Genomic DNA, 19,114 nt, shown 5'->3' with positions numbered 1-19,114 from the left:
GCCCAGAGAGAGCTGCCCCACATTATCACAGTCTTTCAGCTGGTTGGGATTCTTGACATGTTCTGGAGTTGCCGCATTTAATAATCTAACCCTTGATCATTATTACCTCATCGCACTGCATCACCAAGCACTCTCCAATTCCCACAGCCAACAACCTTCTGACCCACACACGTACAGCCCCCTCCCCTCCCCACACACACACACTCCTTCTCCTCCATCCTCAGTCATTCTGTGTCAGTTTGATCATTGCCCAGACACGGCGTGTCCCCACTCGGCCCTGAGCAGGCAGCTCTTGCACCCCGATGCCCAGGAAACTACAGTGCTGGCCCCTCATAGGGAAGAGGACAGCGGTGGACATGGGACGCAAGACCCTTTGAGAACACTTTGAAGGTCACGCCACGTGCAGAGCTGTCCCCAGGACAGCAGCGTACCGAGTGGGGTTGGAGCCCACAGGACCCGTTTCCCCACTCCTTGCAAGCTTCAGTATGTTTGGGATAAAGATCAGTACAGAGACAAGCCTCACTTTCAGATGTGCTGAGCTGTTAAAGGATGTGCATGTCTGCTCAGGGAGCAAAACGGGGCAGAAAAAAGCAACTAAACCTTTTTACCCATTAACCATGGTCAATCAGCGGAACATCGCTGTGGCTAAGGATCTGCGCCTGTGACTGGAAGGTTGCCTACTCCGTTGGGCCCCTGAGCAAGGCCCTTAACCCTAACTGCTCCAGGGGCGCCGTACAATGGCAGACCCTGCGCTCTGACCCCAAGCTTCTCTCCCTGTCTGTGTGTCTGTGTCTCCATGGAGAAAAAGCTGGGGTATGCGAAAAGACGAATTCCTAATGCAAGAAATTGTATAGGGCTAATAAAGAAACACATTAATTAATAATTAATTAAATTAATCATGCCCTGGGATCCACTTCCAGTTAAAAAACCCTCACATTCAGTGTTTAGTTGGATTTTGGGAAGTGACATTGAGAGGCAGTAGATTCTTTTGTGGGTGTTGTTGTTAAGCCATTGAGCTGCTTTATTTTCAGTTTAACCACATTACCCCCTCAAAGTCACTGCTCTGAAGCGGCTAACCGGCTCTGCTCCAACATTCTTGACTCTGCCCGCGGCTGACCCTGCTGCAGCGGTCTTCTCTTTCCATTGCAGGACCTCTAGCGTAACCGAGACCCAGGGGCCCAAGGAGAGATTTGAGAGGACGCGCATTTAGGATTGAAAACAGGCCGACGCTTGCTGAAACACTTACTGAAGTTCGGAAAAAGCTGCAGAGCACTGCTGTTGCCAACCACTGCCTGGCATCCTTGGAGAACAAGAAAGGTTCGAAATGAGAAATTCAACCCATCTAGCCTGTTTGGTTTGATAGGCAACAGAACCAACAATCTTACCCAGCTCTTTCTTGAAAGAAGCCAGGGTATCAGCTGCAACAACAAGGCTGGGTAGCCTTGATCCATACTCCCAAAACACTCCCTAAAAAAGTGCCGCTGTTCCTACTTCCATGTAGTTTCTACATGTGTCCTCTGGTTTACGTCACTATTAATCCTAAATGAGTCTGATGGGCAAGCTTTGTCAGCGATTTGAAGATTCTGGGTATTTGCATTGGGTCCTCTCAGTCTTTTCTGTTTGCTAGCAGCAGTCATCAAACGGCTGCTTCTTATTTATTACCTTTCTTATAGTTTTCTGTCTGATCTTCATGTAAGGGTTAGATTGGTCACGAGCCCCATCAATTCAGAACCAACGGCTCCAAACTAGAATTGCCACTTATTTATTTTGCTTCATAGCAAAGTTATTTTTAACGAAAAAAAATCACATAAGAGAGAGGTGCTCAAGGCCAAACCTATACCAATGCTCAAAAACCTCTTTTCCAACAAAGAATGTCACTCTGCAGAGTTTGGGCTTCCTTGTGTCCCACTGCTGGGAAGAGACTTTGGCAGTCATGGGCCAAGCTGTGAGAGAGGGCATTCATCCAAAGCAAATTCATCCTTTCTTGCATAATCACAGCCTCACAGCTTTAAAAAAAAAAAAAAGACAGGAAAAATGAAAAAAATATCATGAATCTAAATACAGGTGTCAAGGCTGAGAACTCTTTTGTTTTTTAAATTAGTTCGCTAATGAGCAGAGATGAGACCGTAAGTGACCTGGTTTTCAGTTGAACACCAGTGGGTTTCAGAGTCTACTTCAGCTCCCAGTTGAAAGAAAATAAGTTGGGTCTGTGTGGAATAAGGCAGGTCTCAGGTCTTCACTAATAAGCACAGATACCAGCGGGACATGAACGGTGCTGCCTCTCAAACCGTAGGACTAAAACTCTCCCCTACTGCTTACGTAGCCTCAAACTCTGACCTGAGCAGAGCTGAGCAGTTAAAGGATTCCACCTTCCATTTTTTCCACCACTTTGCTTTGTGTCTATCAGCGTTTCTCCAAATGGCAGGCAGGACATATGGGGACTGTCTGGGATTCCAGGTCACGGCTGGCTGGGCTCTAGTATAAGGAGTGGAGGAACAACAGACGCAGGAATGGTTTCTCTCTTACTTTGGCAGTCAAAGTGCAAGCCTTTTGTGTTGCTTTACTGACAGGAGTGCTCTCAATTCAAGCCAATCCAATCGTATCGGACTCAGCTGCTGGGGGTCCTGCTCCTGCGGGTTTCCATGCCAACTCGACCCCTACAAAATCCGCTTGGTCTAGTTTAACTGGACCAACTTAACTGCTTCTTCCAGCTCTCTGGTTCTGGGAAGACAACAAGAAAAGCTGCAGACACATCAGCCCTCCAGCACCAGGACTGGACACTCCTGGCCTAGTTTCGTCTGGTTTTTGTTTCAATCTGAGTAGCCAATTAAAGATTGAAACTATTTTTTTCTTAGTCAAATACAGGAATTTCTTAAGATCTTTGACAGCTAATTATTTAAAACATTCACTTAATTATAGTGGCAAACAAAGCTGCAGCCCAAACTTAAATCTCAGCAAAACCGTGAGAGCCTCAACAAACTTTTATACCCGTGGAGACAGACTGAACTGAAAACAGCCGTTTCTCATAACCCCCTGGCTTCTGCTAGTTCAGCAGCTTCCTTCTAATTGCCTTCTGGGAAACAGTCTCCTTATCCCTAAAATACATACTGTAGCAAACAGGGTTACAGTGAGCTGTATAGGTTTGTCTATGTAGGTTTGTGAGCTGTATAACCTTGTCCTGCGTTTTGCCTCTGGTTTCTCAACAGCAAAGAATTCTCTCAGTTAAAACTCTCAGATTCTCTAAAAAGAGATGAGATGTTATACTGGGAAGACTGCAACACAGGCCTTTCTAAGATCAACAGCACCCTTAAAATCCCCAAAACATCTTGCCCTGGGGGGTGGCATGGTGGCACAGTGGCTAGCATTACTGCCTCACAGCACTGTGCCTGTGTCTATGTGTGCCCTACAAAGGACTAGCACCCCATCCAGGGTGTAACCTGTCTTGCACCTGTTGCTTGCCAGGATATGCTTGGGCTCCCCTGCGACCCCGAATTGGATATAGCTGTTAGAAAATGAATGGATGAGTGGATCTAGCCCTGGGATGCTGTACGTTTGATTTGCTTATAATGAGGTTAGGGCTTTTTGATCATTCCATCCTGAATACTGCCAGGTCAGGCTAACATCAAAGCGAGCAAAAAGAAGAAGGCCAAATGGCTTTTCCTCATCTTGCACTTTTCTTTGGTCCAAATCCAGCCTGGGGGCTGGGAGCTGTATCTTACTTCTGTATAGGAAGATGGACACAGATGCTTGTCCATCTGTTCACTTGGGTCTCTATCAATCTGGTCGGCTGCATATCCCTACTTCATTTTTTCAATCTAGGTCTGTGTCTGTCTATGCTGGTCGTGTTCCTCGCTCTCTCTCTCTGAATGAAGCACAGCAGGGCCAGACAGTGCAAGTGTGTATCAGAACTACAGGTACCCCAGGCCCTCAGACAGTGTGGAAGACTTCCTCCTGTATCCTGTACTGTACACAGCAGCTGAGCCCTTCTCAACTAACACAACCTGGTCTGAACACACAGAGGCATGCACCACAGCCACACCCAGTTCCACACACCCTGTAATAAACAGCTAAATCTACACCCACAGCAAACATAGGAACTGCTCTGTTCTCAAACAGGATAGAACAGAAGCCTAAGTGCTGTGTTTATGAAGGCAGAAGCACACACACGTTCACAGAGAACACTGCCTTATTTCAAAAGAGAATGGCAACACAGGCAGCATTTCTTCCAGCTCATTGACTAAGCACTGTGTGAATAAATAGTTTATTTTATAGACTGAAAGAAACCGATTTTGCAGATCCTTTACAGATATTATCCTTTTTTAGTGCATAAAACGTTGTGGTTTTAATGCAGTCTGTGCCTTTAGGTATTTTTTACTGGCATAGAAAACCTCTGTCAAGGAACAAAATTATGAGACAGTTTGCTTTATTTTAATTTATTTTATGGATGACTGTGCTGCAAAGGACAGTCTGGAGCTGCAGTACAGTTTCAGATTTACTTACACTTACATAACTCAATCTGTTCTGTCACACCATACAACTAAAATGCAGAAAAACTGTGCCCCTATTTAAAAAAAGTCCTTCTTGACTACATTTTTATTTTAATCAATAACAATGAATAGTTTTATTCTATATATAGTAGTGTACGAGGGCAGTAGGTTCAAACAAGATGAACATCCTTGTCGGAACTACATTCCCCAGAATGGTGTGAGGCATGAGTTGCCACCCTCAGTCACATGACCACTTAAGAGCCAACAATTGATCAGGTGACAACTAAAAACCCAGGAAAGAGGCTTCCAATTTTGGTGTGATCTGCCATATTGGGAAAGAGAGCAGATCTGTGTGAAGATCCACCAGTGAGAAGAAGAAAGTGACTGTGAAGCTTTTTACAAACAGTTTGGGTTTGTACGTGTCTCAGAAAGACTTATTTTTTGGAAGCCAGTAAGCAGCTTAACTGTCTGGTTACTTATTGTGAGGCACTTGTGAAGAAGTCAGTTAAAGTTTCAAAGACGGATTTAGCTTTTCTTTTAGATTTTTTAGTTTTGACTTCATTTTCAACATATTATACAGAAAAGGGGTACTTTTTGGTACAGTACCTACGGGGTGTTTTCTAGAGAGTCGCCTATAAAAAAAAAAAATCACCTGTTACAGTACCCCAATCCCCTATGTGTTACATGTCTTAACATCTTGAGGCGCTTTGCAAGCAAAGTATAGTGAACACGATCAGAAGGATCTGCTGAAGTAGAGTATTCAGAGGGCCAGTGTTCATTCTCTCCTGTTCTTGGCTCACACTGAACTTTAAATGGCATTCTTACAGTTAATGTATTGTTCGCTGGGTGTAATGTCAAGGTTATCATTGGAAATATTACATCTGTGCTCTGGGTAAACTATCAGACACTGAAGCAGTCATTGGAAACAGGAAAAGGGGAGGGAAAGGAGAGGAGAGATAATTTGTCTCAAGTAGCTTGTTGGAAAAATCAATGTTTTGCACAACACAGACCCATTAATTTCCATGTACTTAAACTATATACTGCCTGGCCCTTTTCTGGTTCTAAACTCTCCTCTGAACTAGAGCAATCTGTCAAATGCTATGTTTTTGACTGTGAGCATTTCTCACCGGTGATTGGAACTTCCTATTGATTCTGCATGAAGATACAGAGAGAGGGTCACATCTTCCAGTGTCACTCCCCACACACCTCACCACCCCCTCCACCTCTCTTGTTTAAAACAGGAGCACGAAAAGATCAGCGTTTGATGCCAAGCTCTGATCTGGATTCCCTGAGCTGCAGCTGGATACTGGCCACCAGTGAAACCAAAGCTAGGAAAAAAACAAGGAAAAGGCATACTTTTTTAAAAAATCAAATAAAATGACTTCTATTGTTAAGGAGAGCCTAATCTCATTCATCTTCTCATCAAACTAAAAACCTGAGAAATCTGGGATCAGGTATGAAGCATCTCTCTCAGGGGCTGAGACTGGAGTACAATTTAGCATGGCAGAGATTGTTTTTCCCCAAAGTACTGATTGCAAAGCTGTACCTTACCTACAAAAATCAAAAAAGCAGACTCGACTCTTTCCTTTAGTAGTCTGTTAAAAGCCAGGACAAGCAAGAGAGATTTTCTCTCTTTATGGATTTTGCTTTGTCTGTTTCTATACAACCAAACTCTGTGATGAAAAGAACACTATTGCATTGCATGTCTATACATACACATGTATATTCATTATTGTTAATTAATTTGGCAAATACCGAATAACACTTAATATAAGTGCTCAAGCGCACAAGTGGTCTGAGAAGCCACCTTTAAAGGCCCTATATAAAATAAAGTTTATTAATATTATAATATAGTACAAAGATCCTTAACATTACACGGTAAAAAACAAGGAATTACAACAATAAGTAAAGAACACAATGACAGTATCTTGTTTTTGTAAAGACTATAATCTTGCAAGAGTGCAACACAGTGGCTCAGCAGTTAGCATTGCTGCCTCACAGCACTGGGGTCCTGGGTTCAGTTTCTGAGGTGCTCTCTACGTGGACTTTGTACTGCACATTCTCCCCATGTTACCATGGGTTTCGTCTGGGTGCTCTTGTTCCTTGCCACAGTCCAAAGACATGCTGGTAGGTTAATTGGCTCTGGTGCAAGTACAGTATGTTTGTGCCCTGCAGTGGACTGGAGTTCCGTATTGGATGTATCCTGCCTCGCAAGCATTGCTTTGGATAGGCTTGGGTTATTGGATAAAGAGGTAAGAAAATGGATGGGTGGATATTGCAAGCATACAATTACGAAATAGGTTTCTCAATATTTCTGCAAAATCTATAATTGTACAATTACCAACACAATTGGTACCTGTAAGCAGGATGGATAAACTGATTCTTGGTTATAAATGAGAGAGCGCTGGGAAGACAGCACTTCTAATGGACAATTGGGCAGAGAGCCAAGAGCTTATTATCTTGATTAGGGGCTCACTGCAACTCTCCCCTCTGCACAGAAGGCCATTCGTCTCCCTCTGCCTGGTTAAGTGACACTAGAGGACTTGGACTCTCCTTCACACACAAACACACGTACAGCCGCAGTAGAGAATTACCGTTGCTCATTAAAGGAAGCTACCGCACAGGAAGTGATCATGATTAACCCTGCAGATCTGTGCCACATCAGCTCACACCAGCCCTGATATGGCAGAACTGCCTGATTTTCACACAGAGTTCTGCCTCTCTGGGATAAACATGCCACCAACCTTTTGCATGACCGTCTTCATGACACGAAAAGCACAACACTAGAAATCAACATCTTTCATGATCTGTTTTGTATTTCACTTGCGCGGACATGATGCATAGGGTTCATATAATAAAAAAAAAGAGGAGGATTTTCAGGCAAAAAGAGATGTTTATATTTGAGTTCACCATATGGTAAGAAGAAATACCAACTGGTGCAGGATTTCAGACTGTCCACACACCCCTCCCTGCCTTCTCCGTCTACCCAGAAAATGCAGAAATTAAGATCCTGCCAGCACAGACCCGAGACCTGCTCCAATGCCAGATGCTATCCGAGTCTCTATTAGAAAACTGTTAAAACCCTTTTGCACACAGAGAATTATCTACACAGTATACACACAACGGATCACACGGCCAAGTTATGGAGGCAGAGATGATGGCATCTTTCAAAGCAGAGCTTGTTGATGTGACAAAACCACCTGGTGTCCAGGAAAGTGCCCGTTCTCAATTGCCTGTGTGGCCCGATCTCATTATTAAGTTATTCTGTGCTGAGGTTTAGATCGTTCTGCTTCTGGAACGTCTGATCCCTTCTGTTTTTAGCGGAGTCTACTTGATCTCCCCAGACACTAATTCACTGCCCCAGGTGAGAGAACTTCTGCTCCACATAGTTACAGACTCACCCCTTGGACTTGACACACACTGTGTATGGTTCTTGGCACCACCTACACTGCACAAACAACAACATGTTATTAGAAGAGTACAAAAGAAAATCTATGCATAGAAAGCTTGGGACTTTAACATTAATTTCTTGCACGGGTTTTCAATCGTTGCTTGACTGACTACACAGCTGTAGCCTAACTGCATATACACATATTGTAACCTACAGTATGTATGTGGTGGGCAAAACACTCGAATTAACTGGAAAACCTCATTGCAGAACATCTCTGCATTAACATACCAGAGAGTTTTCATCGATCAGGAGAAGAGTGTCCTGATGAAGGGTTTTTCAGTTTCTAACGGCTTCCTTTTTTCTACACTAATCTAACTCTGCTGATGGTACTTCTCTGCAGATGAGAAGAGAGGAGGCAACACTTCACTCTTCAAGCGCCTGGTGATCTTGCCTCTAAGCAGCCACAGCCCTGCAGGGTTTCGCGCGTACTCCGAAACCTCATCGCCACTCACTACAGGGAGTACAAAGCACCTGTCCTAGTGTACCACAATCCTTTTACCCCCCAGCACCCAAAGAACTAGGAAAGTGGTCCAGTTAAGCCATCAATTAGATACTTATAAACATGAGAATAGCTACAAATGCATGGAGGTCACTCAGCCCATCTAGTCCGTTTGGTATTTAATTGATCCAAGTATCTCATCCAGCTCTCTCCTGAAAGAAGCAGGGGTACCTACTTCAACAACATGGCTGAGCTGGGCGTGCTCCATACTCCAACAACCCTTTGGGTAAAGATGTGCTTTCCGGTCTCACCTTTGAGAGAATGAAAGCCTTCAGACTAATTGGCCTTCCAGGTCAACAGCACTGTACCCCACCAGTAAACCAATTAGAATTTTGACAGTCTGTTAAGTGGATCCATTAATTAATTAAAGGCTGGGATAAAGCCCAATCAAACCAGACCCTGAGGCAACCAAAGACCAGTGTAAGTCACTCCTGTCTTGGCAGCCCGGTGACCCCCTCACCCTATTGGTCACTGCTGGTCACAAGTAAGAATCCTTGGTTCACTCAAAACAAAAGATTTGCCCTCTGTTGCCCCCCTCTAGATGACAAGAGCAATTCACATGATGGTTTTCAGGAAGGGACTCACGGGGTTAAATTGGACTGTGTGGTACAAATAAATGACTTCTGTGAAAAAAGAATAAAAGAACACTGCAAGATGCCAGATAGCAGGAACAAGTGTTCTTGGGTATCAAAACATTAGTCAGCGAAGCAAGGTCAGAGAATCTGGAAAATTCCGGATTATGGGCCTCATCCCTTTATCTACCCGGAGAAAAGAAACTTTACTTGTACATAAGCTGCTGAAAACTCACATTCTGTAGCTCTCTCCTGCAAGGGCTCTAATGTGATGTAAAAGCTTTAGGTTTAAAGACAACTCTACTGGGCAGTCATCGCTCCGACTGAAACCTGCAAGGCACAATCCAGTCGAGCTGTCTCTGAAACAGCTGCAGTAAATAAATCCAGGCAAGGTCCATTTTCCCCGATGCCCTGCGAGTCATCTTCTTTGCCACTACTGCACAGCTTTCTACTAGACATATCTGCCATGTATTTGATTATTCAGCATACGGTAGACTGGCTTGCCAAGCACTCAAGCCTTTAATGTTTCACTGTTGTGAGAGATTTTAGCACAGCTGTTACTTAAGCCACCTAACTGACACAAACCTGGCCAGGTCTACCGCCCGCAATCCTTATTCTGTCAACGGTGAATTGTGGTACTGAAATAAGCACAGCTCCTTTCTCTCCAGACAGTGTAGAAGAGAAACCGGCCCAGCCTCTGCTACCAATTAAGAATTGCTTTTCAAATCAAGCTTGGCATGAAAATAAAATTGCATCAGAGTTCCTACTGAAAAGGCGTTCTCAGCAGTGCAGGGACGAAGGACATCACCGTGCAGCTCAGTGTAGTTTTGAAATAGGTTTTTATTAAGGACGCCAAGTATAAAGGCTCCATCACTCTCTCAGAGATCCTTTCTAAAGGCACAGGCCACTTCTATGTGATTTAATTCCTCAGCTACAGCAAGCAAAGCCTTCCGTTACCATAAATGTCATGTCAAGGCAAAGACGCATTCAGAATGGACGTCTTTGGACATTGCGAACGTCACAAAAATTCAGCTGGTTACAGTTTCTGCCACAGATGCACAACAGGTGTGCTGCCTGCCTGCTCTTTTAAACACAAAAGAGTCCAACCGAATCCTCCACCAATAATTATGACATTTTGTTTGACGCACACTTTCAGATATTCTCTTTCCCCCCCCTCTCGCTTTCTTCAAGAAGCGCGGACCCAGGACACGGCATTAAAAGCCGTTTCAGAATGCCAAATGGCTGCATCTGAAGGATTAGCACTTTTGTGAAGAGGACAAAGGACTGATCAGCACATTCTTCTCAAACAGCTGGTTCGGGTTTCGCGCGCGTTGTCATACAGGGCCCATAAATGGCAGCACGTTATTCTTTCTATCATCCATCGCATAAAAAGCAAATGAGCCAAGGCAGAACAGTAAGAACACCGTCATGGTATTTTCAAATACCAGAGCGGTTTCCACAGCCCTTCACTGCTTGCATAGCACACATCCAGACTCTGTTCTCATCGCCAGCATCCACAAGGAGAATAAACATGAGAAAGGTTACAAAGGAGGACGGGCCAGCTCATCCACCTCTTTTGATTGCTCACAGCTTAGCGGTCCGAGCATCTCATCTGGCCATTTCTTGAAAGAGCTTCAGATGGGTTTTCTTACACAAAATGAAAAGGGTCTGATCTGAATTCCTTTAAATCCAGCGACTTCTATAGCACTGGTTTTCTTACATATTGCTCTTTACCAGATATCCCCAGTCTAGGTTCCGCAGGGCTGCAGACCAGGAGGAAACCTGGGTTCTGGAGAGCTGTTTTGGCTGCAGGTCTGCAATCCAGTTAAGGTCTTAATTCCCTATTTCAAATAACTGCTGTCTTAATTGGACTGGTTTAACAGCTTGTCACAGTTGTTAAGGCTCTAGCAATCTGAAGAAGCTTATGTAAGATGGACAACAACCATGCATGGGACACTTGCTCTACTGCTACAGAGACTAAATGAAATAGGACATTTAATAAATATTTCAGCACACACCTAATTGCCGATAACTGTGACCAATTTTTTTAAAAAGGCTGTCGAAAAACTCCCCCCCCCCCCAACTTCACCTCCTTCCGAACTTCACTTTCCAGGGAGACCAGTTTCAGAATGCAGCACTGGATTAATAATTGATTACACCAATCAAGCTTCACCGTCTCCTGCTGTCAGCGTCTCATCGGTCTACCTGCTGATGTGTCGTCTGAAAACCCAAGCAGTGCCAAAGAGAGATTGCTCCTGGGAAGGCCAGGAACACCTTTACAGAACAACCCTGACTGGAAAGGAAAAACAACAGCATAGAGAAAAAAATGTTGCAGTCTACACTTGGATGGCAGAAAGAGCATGAGAATCGAAGTTACAATGACTGCAATTCCCTGCGAGTTAAGACACTCTTAATGGATTGATTCTGAGACAATATTCCCAAAAATACTTTTTCAAACAAAGAATACAAAGGCATGGACTGCTGGGTGATTAAAACAAATACTGATCCTGTGTGTGCAGTTGGGAGGAAATAACTTTTTTCAGCTGATAGAAAAAATACAAATAATCAGGCCCATAAAAATCTTTGATTTTATCCTCACCCACATTCAAGCGCCGTAATTTTCAGTGTTGTGTAATGGAACTCAAATGAAGAGAATCAAAAAAGAGCCCGATGTTCTCTGGCACAAGCGCGCACACACACACGAGCTGTGAAAACGGCTCTGCAGTGAATTGGTCTCATCAGCAGCTCTGTTTATTAATCCCAGAGTGAAGCACGCAATCAGGGCAGGATGGGTACATGTGACAGACGGGAGATATGGTGCCCCCTCTCTCTCTCTCTCTCTCAATGGCAACTCCACAGGCAGACTGCCATTGTCACCATTGTGCCTCTCTGAATATATCTCTGAATATCACAGCTGGCTGCCAGCGAGACGCCTCAAAAGAAACACCTGCTCATTATCTCCTCTCTCTTTTCTAAGAACTCCCTGATCTCGCACTACTCTGGAAGGCTTCTAAAGCACCGAGATGTCCTACAGAGTCAGACGTAACTTCCATTTCTGTGGCTTGTGCAGAACTATAATAGTACAGTTCATTCCTGTACATCTAAACCTGTAATGATATACAAGTACACATGCATGGCTGCAGTGTGGATCAGTGGTTAGGACTCTGGATTCATAACTGGAAGGCAGGGGGTTCAAATCCTGGGTGGGGATGCTGCTGTCATACCCTTGAGCAAGGTGCGTAACTCACAGTGCTTTAGTAAAATTTTCCAGTTGGATCAACTGGTAAAGGAGCTTTGTTGAGCTCTATGATCACGGGTTCGAGCCTGGGCTATTTGACTTTCTGACTCTAACCTAGGTTTCCCCACACAAGTGGCTGAGCTCTACCAAGAGTAGGGCAGGATTAGCTGGCCAGGCCTCTCAGTGACAGCGCCCTCTGCTTGCAGGCGTGCTGCACTGTCAGGGCTGCAGCACCTGTGACATGTTAAATGACAACTGGCTCTCGGGTCAGTGGGTGGGAGGAGGCTGTGTGCACTTCCTCACTTTCTGCTTGCAAGACAATAATAATAATTATGATACGTTCACTGCTTGCGAATACAGAATAGACCATAGAGGACACCTGCCCACAGGCAAAGAGAGGGTACGAACAGCCCATCAGAGCATGCAAAGTGTTTCTGGACTATAAAAGCTGTTGAGCACTGGTGCCCTCTGCTGCGTACTCCCCATACAGTACGTCCTATTTTATGGGTGTAGTGGATTGTACTGGTCCACCATGCAAAATAACTTAATAAGCACCACAAATATTAAATTGTTCGTGGGGGGGTGTACATCAAAACACTCTGAACATCATATGGAAATATCCAACAGAGCTCTCCAAGCTTACAGTGACCAACACTAGAAAATCCAGGGTGCAAAAAAAGACCCAATCAACCCATTTACAAAGAGCCATTCACTCCTTATTGACCTTTCCCTTGGCCAAGTAGATCGTAAATTGTGCTGCAAAAAAAGTCAACAATACAAATCCTGCAGTGAGCTGTCCTCCTCTTTTGAATCAATCCCGAGCAAAAGGAAATTTATGATCAGGGGCTGGCTCTGCTGGAAGGGCCAAAAATAATAAAAAGGAGAGCCAAAACGATACACTCAACCTACATTATAATAAGGAACTGCAGCTAGCTTTGCTTCCAGCCATTTCCATTTGCATTAGACTCGGCACATTTCCACCTAGCCTTGTACAGCACTGGAAACGCACATATTGAGGAAGGCCTCACCAAGGCTTTTTAGAAGGCAAGACATTTTTTTTGGGGGGGGGGACCAGTTTTAGAACGCAGCACTGAATTAAAAATTGATCGTGCCAATCAATCGCATCAGCTTCACCTGTCTCCTGATCAATCCGTCTACCTGCTGATGTGTCACTTGCACTGCCAAAGAAAAGTAGACAGTTCTCCTAAAATGTTATGATCAACCCATTACGTCTCAGTACTGCTTTATTCCACCTTGGAATACCCTGGGAGTGCATGTGAGGTTATGCGAAAGATCATGTTCCCAGAATATTCCACCCTTTTAGCAGGATGGAACATGTAAACATGAAAAACAAAACCAGGTTGATCATAAACTTTAAGGAGAACTGTGATTAACTTAATTTTTGTTTGACCTTTTTCCTTTGTTTATCATCATCATGTGTTCCTAAATCTTGCCAATGAAATCTTGCCTGATGACTATCATCAGTCCCAACTGAGGGACAAGTTAACATCTTGCAAAAACTGCTTTAATGGTTCTGAACCTGGCTTGTAACAGCAATTTCTCTCCTCGAGACTGTAAAATAGTTTAATTTTCCAAACCGGACATGCACAAGCTCGTCAGGCAATGATGTCCTGGAACTTTGATTGACATTCCATTGGCACTGTAGCGATTGTGATAGCGATCCCCAGTGTCCTGTGATCACCACGGAAACAGCAGCATCAAGTTTCTAGAGAACAGCATCCCCTGTCGTTCCACTGACATTGTGGACTAAGACTGAAACAAGCTCCCCCTTAGGACAATTTACACACACCAGTTCCCTCAGCTATCTCACCGCGACACAGCCCGCTGGCTCAATTATATAGAGATGTCAGGAGTCACAGATGGAAGGATAATAGACACATAAAGATAAAGACAGAGACGGGCTCAGAAAAAGATTGAAATATAGCTTAAGACAAACAGATGGCAGAGAGTCAGCGAAACAGACACTAGAGGTCACACACTGGATGGGCACAGACACAGATCTGACCCCTCACCTTCGCAGCCGCTGTCAGTACTGTAAGGTAGAGAAGTCAGATTATCAGAAAGGGCTATGAACCAACAGCACCGGACTTGATAATAATAAACGGATAAGATAAACAATTTTAAGCACATCTCGATTACAAGGCAATGATGTGGAAACACTTTCTCTCTGCTGTGGCCTGCCAGAGTACATTTCCAAACACTTTGTGATTTAGATGAGAGCCGTGACCCTCCTAAGACGCAATGTAATGCACAGCACTGGTCTCTCGGGGGGGAGAGACAGGCCACCCATTCCCCACATCTTCTCCATTTACAGTAACAATGCACAGGGCTGGGTCAACAGCTCACAGGATGGTAAGCTGCTCTGTGAACACTACCTCATTGGGGAGCTTAGGGGTGTCCATCATCCAATCACAATGCCACTCATTCCAGACAACAATCGCAGCACAAAGCGGCCCGTCCTGGAAATATGAGGCACAAGGCAGGACACACACAGACATGCAAGCACAGACGGACCATTCAAAGGCACCAATTCACCTAGCCAGTGTCTCTGGTAGCTTGGAGGAAACTGTACCGAGAGAACACACAAACTCCATAGATAAGGTGTCTCTTATCTGGATATCGAACCCCAATACCCAATAAGTGGGAAGCTATAGTACTAACTGTCATGCGAACCCCGCTAAAACTAATCATTCACAAAACTAGCCAACCATGGCTGAGCGCAAGCTTTGTTGATTTGCTCCCAGACCCCAGAGTTAGAGAGATCAGCCAGTCTGCAGTACAAACTCCTCTCAGTTTGTTAGGTCGAAGATGACTGTTATTGGCATGGTAACTCCTGGATGGCTCCATGCATCTGGTTACATTTCCATCCTGGAAAACACATTCCCTTTGACAAAACATGTACTTAAAATGTCATATAAAACACTAAGGAAAGGGGGTCTTAAATGGATCATCTGGCAATACCCCCAGGTCAGAGCGCAAAATGTGCACTGCTGCCTGAAGAACATGAATTCCAGCCCAGGCTATAGTCCAGACTTCTCAAGCTTGTGGCAGATACTTGCTGGAGTTTAATGTGGCAGCAGCCAGTTCCAGTCCTCCTCCCCTCACCATGATCCAGGGCACCACTGCTGACTGTGTAGCCGTGAGATAGTGGCCCTGGCAGTGAGAGCTACACCAGACCACCAGTTCGCCGCTCTATGGGCCAAATCATAATTGTTCAAACAGATCACAGCACAGACGTTTTCAATGGAAAAGAAAACATTCCCCGCTATGTCAGCGGTTTTGAGAACACTTGTTTTTCTGCCTTACTAACAACTCAGGGCAGCAGTCTAGGCCATCTCTCACAGACACTGAGCTCCAGTGATGAGTGGGCAGAGAGGAGCACATCACCCGTGCTCTCCTATCTCCTCATCAGCGCCCACAGCCCAGAGGCCAGAGTGCCGGCAAACGCTCGCAGAAAGCGCACTCTGGACAAATTAATCTCCTGTGAAAACAATCAGCGAATCAAAAGCTCTCCGGGGGCAACAGACACTTTGACAGCGCAGCGCGAGGAACCGCAGATCCAGGATCAACACCACTCAGCTGGCCTGTTGTCTCTGGGCTTTGTTTGGAGCCACCTTAAAAGGCCGAGACCTCAAAGAGCCCCCCGAACCCTTCAGAATATGACTGAACAAAACGCCTCTTCACTGGAACACTTACTAATCTTATTACACAGAAAAACAGAAAATAAAACCTCATAACCTAATACCCACACAGCTGGGGATGGAGTGAACTTGCAATTGAATATTAGGAAGAAATCATTCGATGGCAAATTCTGAGTCATGACATGGAATTGGGCTGAATGGTGACGTGGTGGTCCTGCTGCTGCTGCTTCACAGCTCTTGGGCCCTGGGTGCCTTCTGTGTGGAGTCTGCATGTTCTCCTCAGTTTCATGTGGGGTGTTTGCCAGGCTCTGGACATTACCGGACAGGTAAATGTCTGCAGTCCTCCCAGTGTGCACACTCTGTGATGGGCTGGCATCCTGTCTAGGGTTGCCTTCCTCTGTGCCCCCTGTCCTTCCAGGATAGACCCCAGGCTGCCTTGACCCCTCCCTGGATTCTGGGATTCAGCTGAGCGCCCCCCAGAAACACTGTACAGACAACTACCCAGGTGAGGACTGAGGAAAAGAAGATCTGTGCATTTAACTGCAGTCATACCCTGGAGTCTTTGCAGTCATGCACTGTGACCAAAGCTGAAGAGAACAGGGATTTCGATTTGTGAATTAATTTGAATGAATTTGACTAAGTGCAATGCCTCATCAATTCCTTATGGGCTCCTCTCACTTGTAACCTTTCTTATGTTCTTGTCTAGCACTTGTCAGTCAAACAGATCTGAAAGAATGCACTTTGGCTTAATGTGCAAGGACACACCACAAGCAAATAGTATAGTGAATTCTAATTTCTTTAGGGTATAGATATGGAAAGCACCTTTTCCATCTTTTTTTCTAACGTCTAATTTGTTAAAGTTTAGTTTCCAGAGTTTTCGGGACATTCAGAGAACACGTGTCACAATCAATTTGAAGTGAATTCTGAATACAAGAATAACGGCTTACACTAACGAGGCAAAATTAAAGTTTATTTATCAAATTCACAGCAATACAACATGCAGCAGTAGTTGCTGGCAATGAAATGTCTTTTCTACGAGCTCACCGGGGGCGGGTAAATCACAAAATTAAAAGTTATCTAGCCTAATTTTCGCAGTTGTCTTCTTTGAAAATCGTGCTTTTTCTCAGCTCCTTGATATTATTAACCCATATTAGTAGTAGACCTATCATTTCATGTGGCACTATTGGCCTGTACGATCTGCTGCAACGTTTTCATTAGGTTCTTTGTTGCAATGATCAGACTTCGCCTTAAGTTCATTTCCGTCGGCAAACAGAATCCCAATAAAAGCCAGGGCTGCGCCCCTTTAAGATGGACCCACACAATGACTGACACAAAAAGCGAACATCTGTAGCCCGACATAACATTAAGTTGTTTTTGTTGTATACCTTCTCCAAGAAGACTATAAACCATCCACAGCAAGGCCGTGACTATAAACAGACCAAAATAAACAAATATATAATTAGTGATTAGCCTTAGTGATTTTGTTTAAACCGCCTACTGTCTACATTCCGGTCCTATCAAAGATGATAGGATCGCCACTCAAATATTATCAATCGTAATCAAAATGCACCGGTAGGTCATGTCTCCCCACATTTATTCAAACGAAATGACGTTAATTACAGGCAGCTGATAGACAGCAGAGTATCGAGATTTAGGGAAAACGAAGCTGTACTTACCGAAAACAACATTGAATAAACATTGAGTGTGAATTTTAGGCAGTAGTAATACTGGTTGCCGTTTCTCCACTCCGAGAATGTGGGCATTTTTATAAAAACATACACGTCTTTCAAAAAAAAACCAAAATGATCGCAGGACTCGGTTTCGGTCTTTGTACTGTTTGCTTGTGTCTCCCACGCTCTCGGCTTTGCCCAGTAGCTGTCAAACCTTATCCTTCCCGACGATCTTGCGAACAAAAACGAAACAATCCCTTTAAACAGGTTGAAAAACTTTTCCTCCAGAAAAAAAAAACAACTTCCGCGCCTTCAAGCTTTGTGGTGCTAATTGGCTTAAAGGGCCAGCCACCCCGAGGGGAGCTGTGTCGCTATGCCAGCTCAAGGTGTGCAGTTGTAATCGCAAACACACCTGTGTGTCCCGGAACAGTCAGACAGACTTTGTAAGGCTGGTCACTTCATAACCCAGGCGCTCCCGCCTGCCACGAAGCACGCCGAGAAAGCAGTACGCTGGATACAGTGGGTTAGTTTGAGAAAATAGGTCAAACGCTGCCTCCGTGTTAAATTAATCGTGACACGTCTTCTTCTGCACTGTCAAGAGACATCGAGGGTCTCCGCTTCGCCATTGTGTCGTGGGAAGCCGGTTGTTTATGCATCTTTATTCGAAGGAATAAAGTAACAGATTAATATCTTACTGTCTGTCCAATATAACTGAAAATGATGTTTTATTTTACTGTGTAGACCGAAGTGAATTAAAGGTCACCATCGTGTGTTTCCTGCACAATTAAACACATCACTTAATTACATATAAAACGGACTTCCTTGTTTTTATAGTACAGGCTTTTTATATGATATTGAAAATACTAAAATGTGCTTGCTTCGCACAGCCCGCCGAGTTTCCCTTCAATGTCAGAGTCCTCTTACAGTTAAAAAGCCGCATAGTTTATGCTGGATACTTTATTGCTATTTGCTTAATGCATGTCGCACAGAGCAGAACTAAAGATCGTGTAAATCAATCGTCGACTCATGAGATGCTTTTAATTAATTACCGCTGTACATCGCATGACTTGCTAGCTAACTGCTAACTCACAATCCGGCGAGGCCCGTTTCACTTCAGCGGTCCGAAACCGGTGTAGTGTGCCTCAGCTGTGCCGCAATCTGCGACAATCCCTGGCAAGAATGTTATTTATTTGTTATTGTCAAATTGCTTTGCTAATTAGGCCCGACTGCGCGCCACGACTGCACTGAATGGACTGGCGGCGTTGGCTAATTTCTTCCAACCTTGCCTGATTTCTGAAGCAGGCAGACGGAAAATGTTAGCTGCGTCCCCGTCACGTCCAAAGTCCTGCTCTGTCAGAGACATAAACTGAGCTATATAGTCTTCACGTCTACATGCGCCAGTGTAGTTTATCATATTGAATTTACAGAGAGCAGGCTGTGACAATTGCTATTTCCATAGGAGACTGGGCTATATTCATAAAACATTTATTACAACCACATTCAATGGTGACTTGTCCTTAAAAAAAATCACGTTT

The 19,114-nt window shown here is 44.4% G+C and overlaps 1 protein-coding gene across 1 annotated transcript in view; it reads right to left on the bottom strand.

The window, feature by feature from the left end:
• The window catches only part of LOC148674344 (tetraspanin-15), a 75,035-nt gene extending 56,949 nt beyond the window's left edge, over positions 1–18,086 (bottom strand). The window contains exon 1 of the mRNA XM_088624445.1: positions 17,586–18,086. Coding sequence (XP_088480571.1) covers positions 17,586–17,672 — 87 coding nt within the window. The 5' untranslated portion in view covers positions 17,673–18,086. The remainder of the gene's footprint in view (positions 1–17,585) is intronic.
• Between the last annotated feature and the right edge of the window lie 1,028 nt (positions 18,087–19,114).

The sequence above is a fragment of the Lepisosteus platostomus genome, chromosome 3 (assembly GCF_059453375.1).
Source record: "Lepisosteus platostomus isolate fLepPlt1 chromosome 3, fLepPlt1.hap1, whole genome shotgun sequence".
In the NCBI taxonomy this organism is placed as follows: Eukaryota; Metazoa; Chordata; class Actinopteri; order Semionotiformes; family Lepisosteidae; genus Lepisosteus; species Lepisosteus platostomus.
The sequence above is the reverse complement of the archived record's forward strand: the minus strand, read 5'-3'. Positions and strand labels throughout refer to the sequence as shown.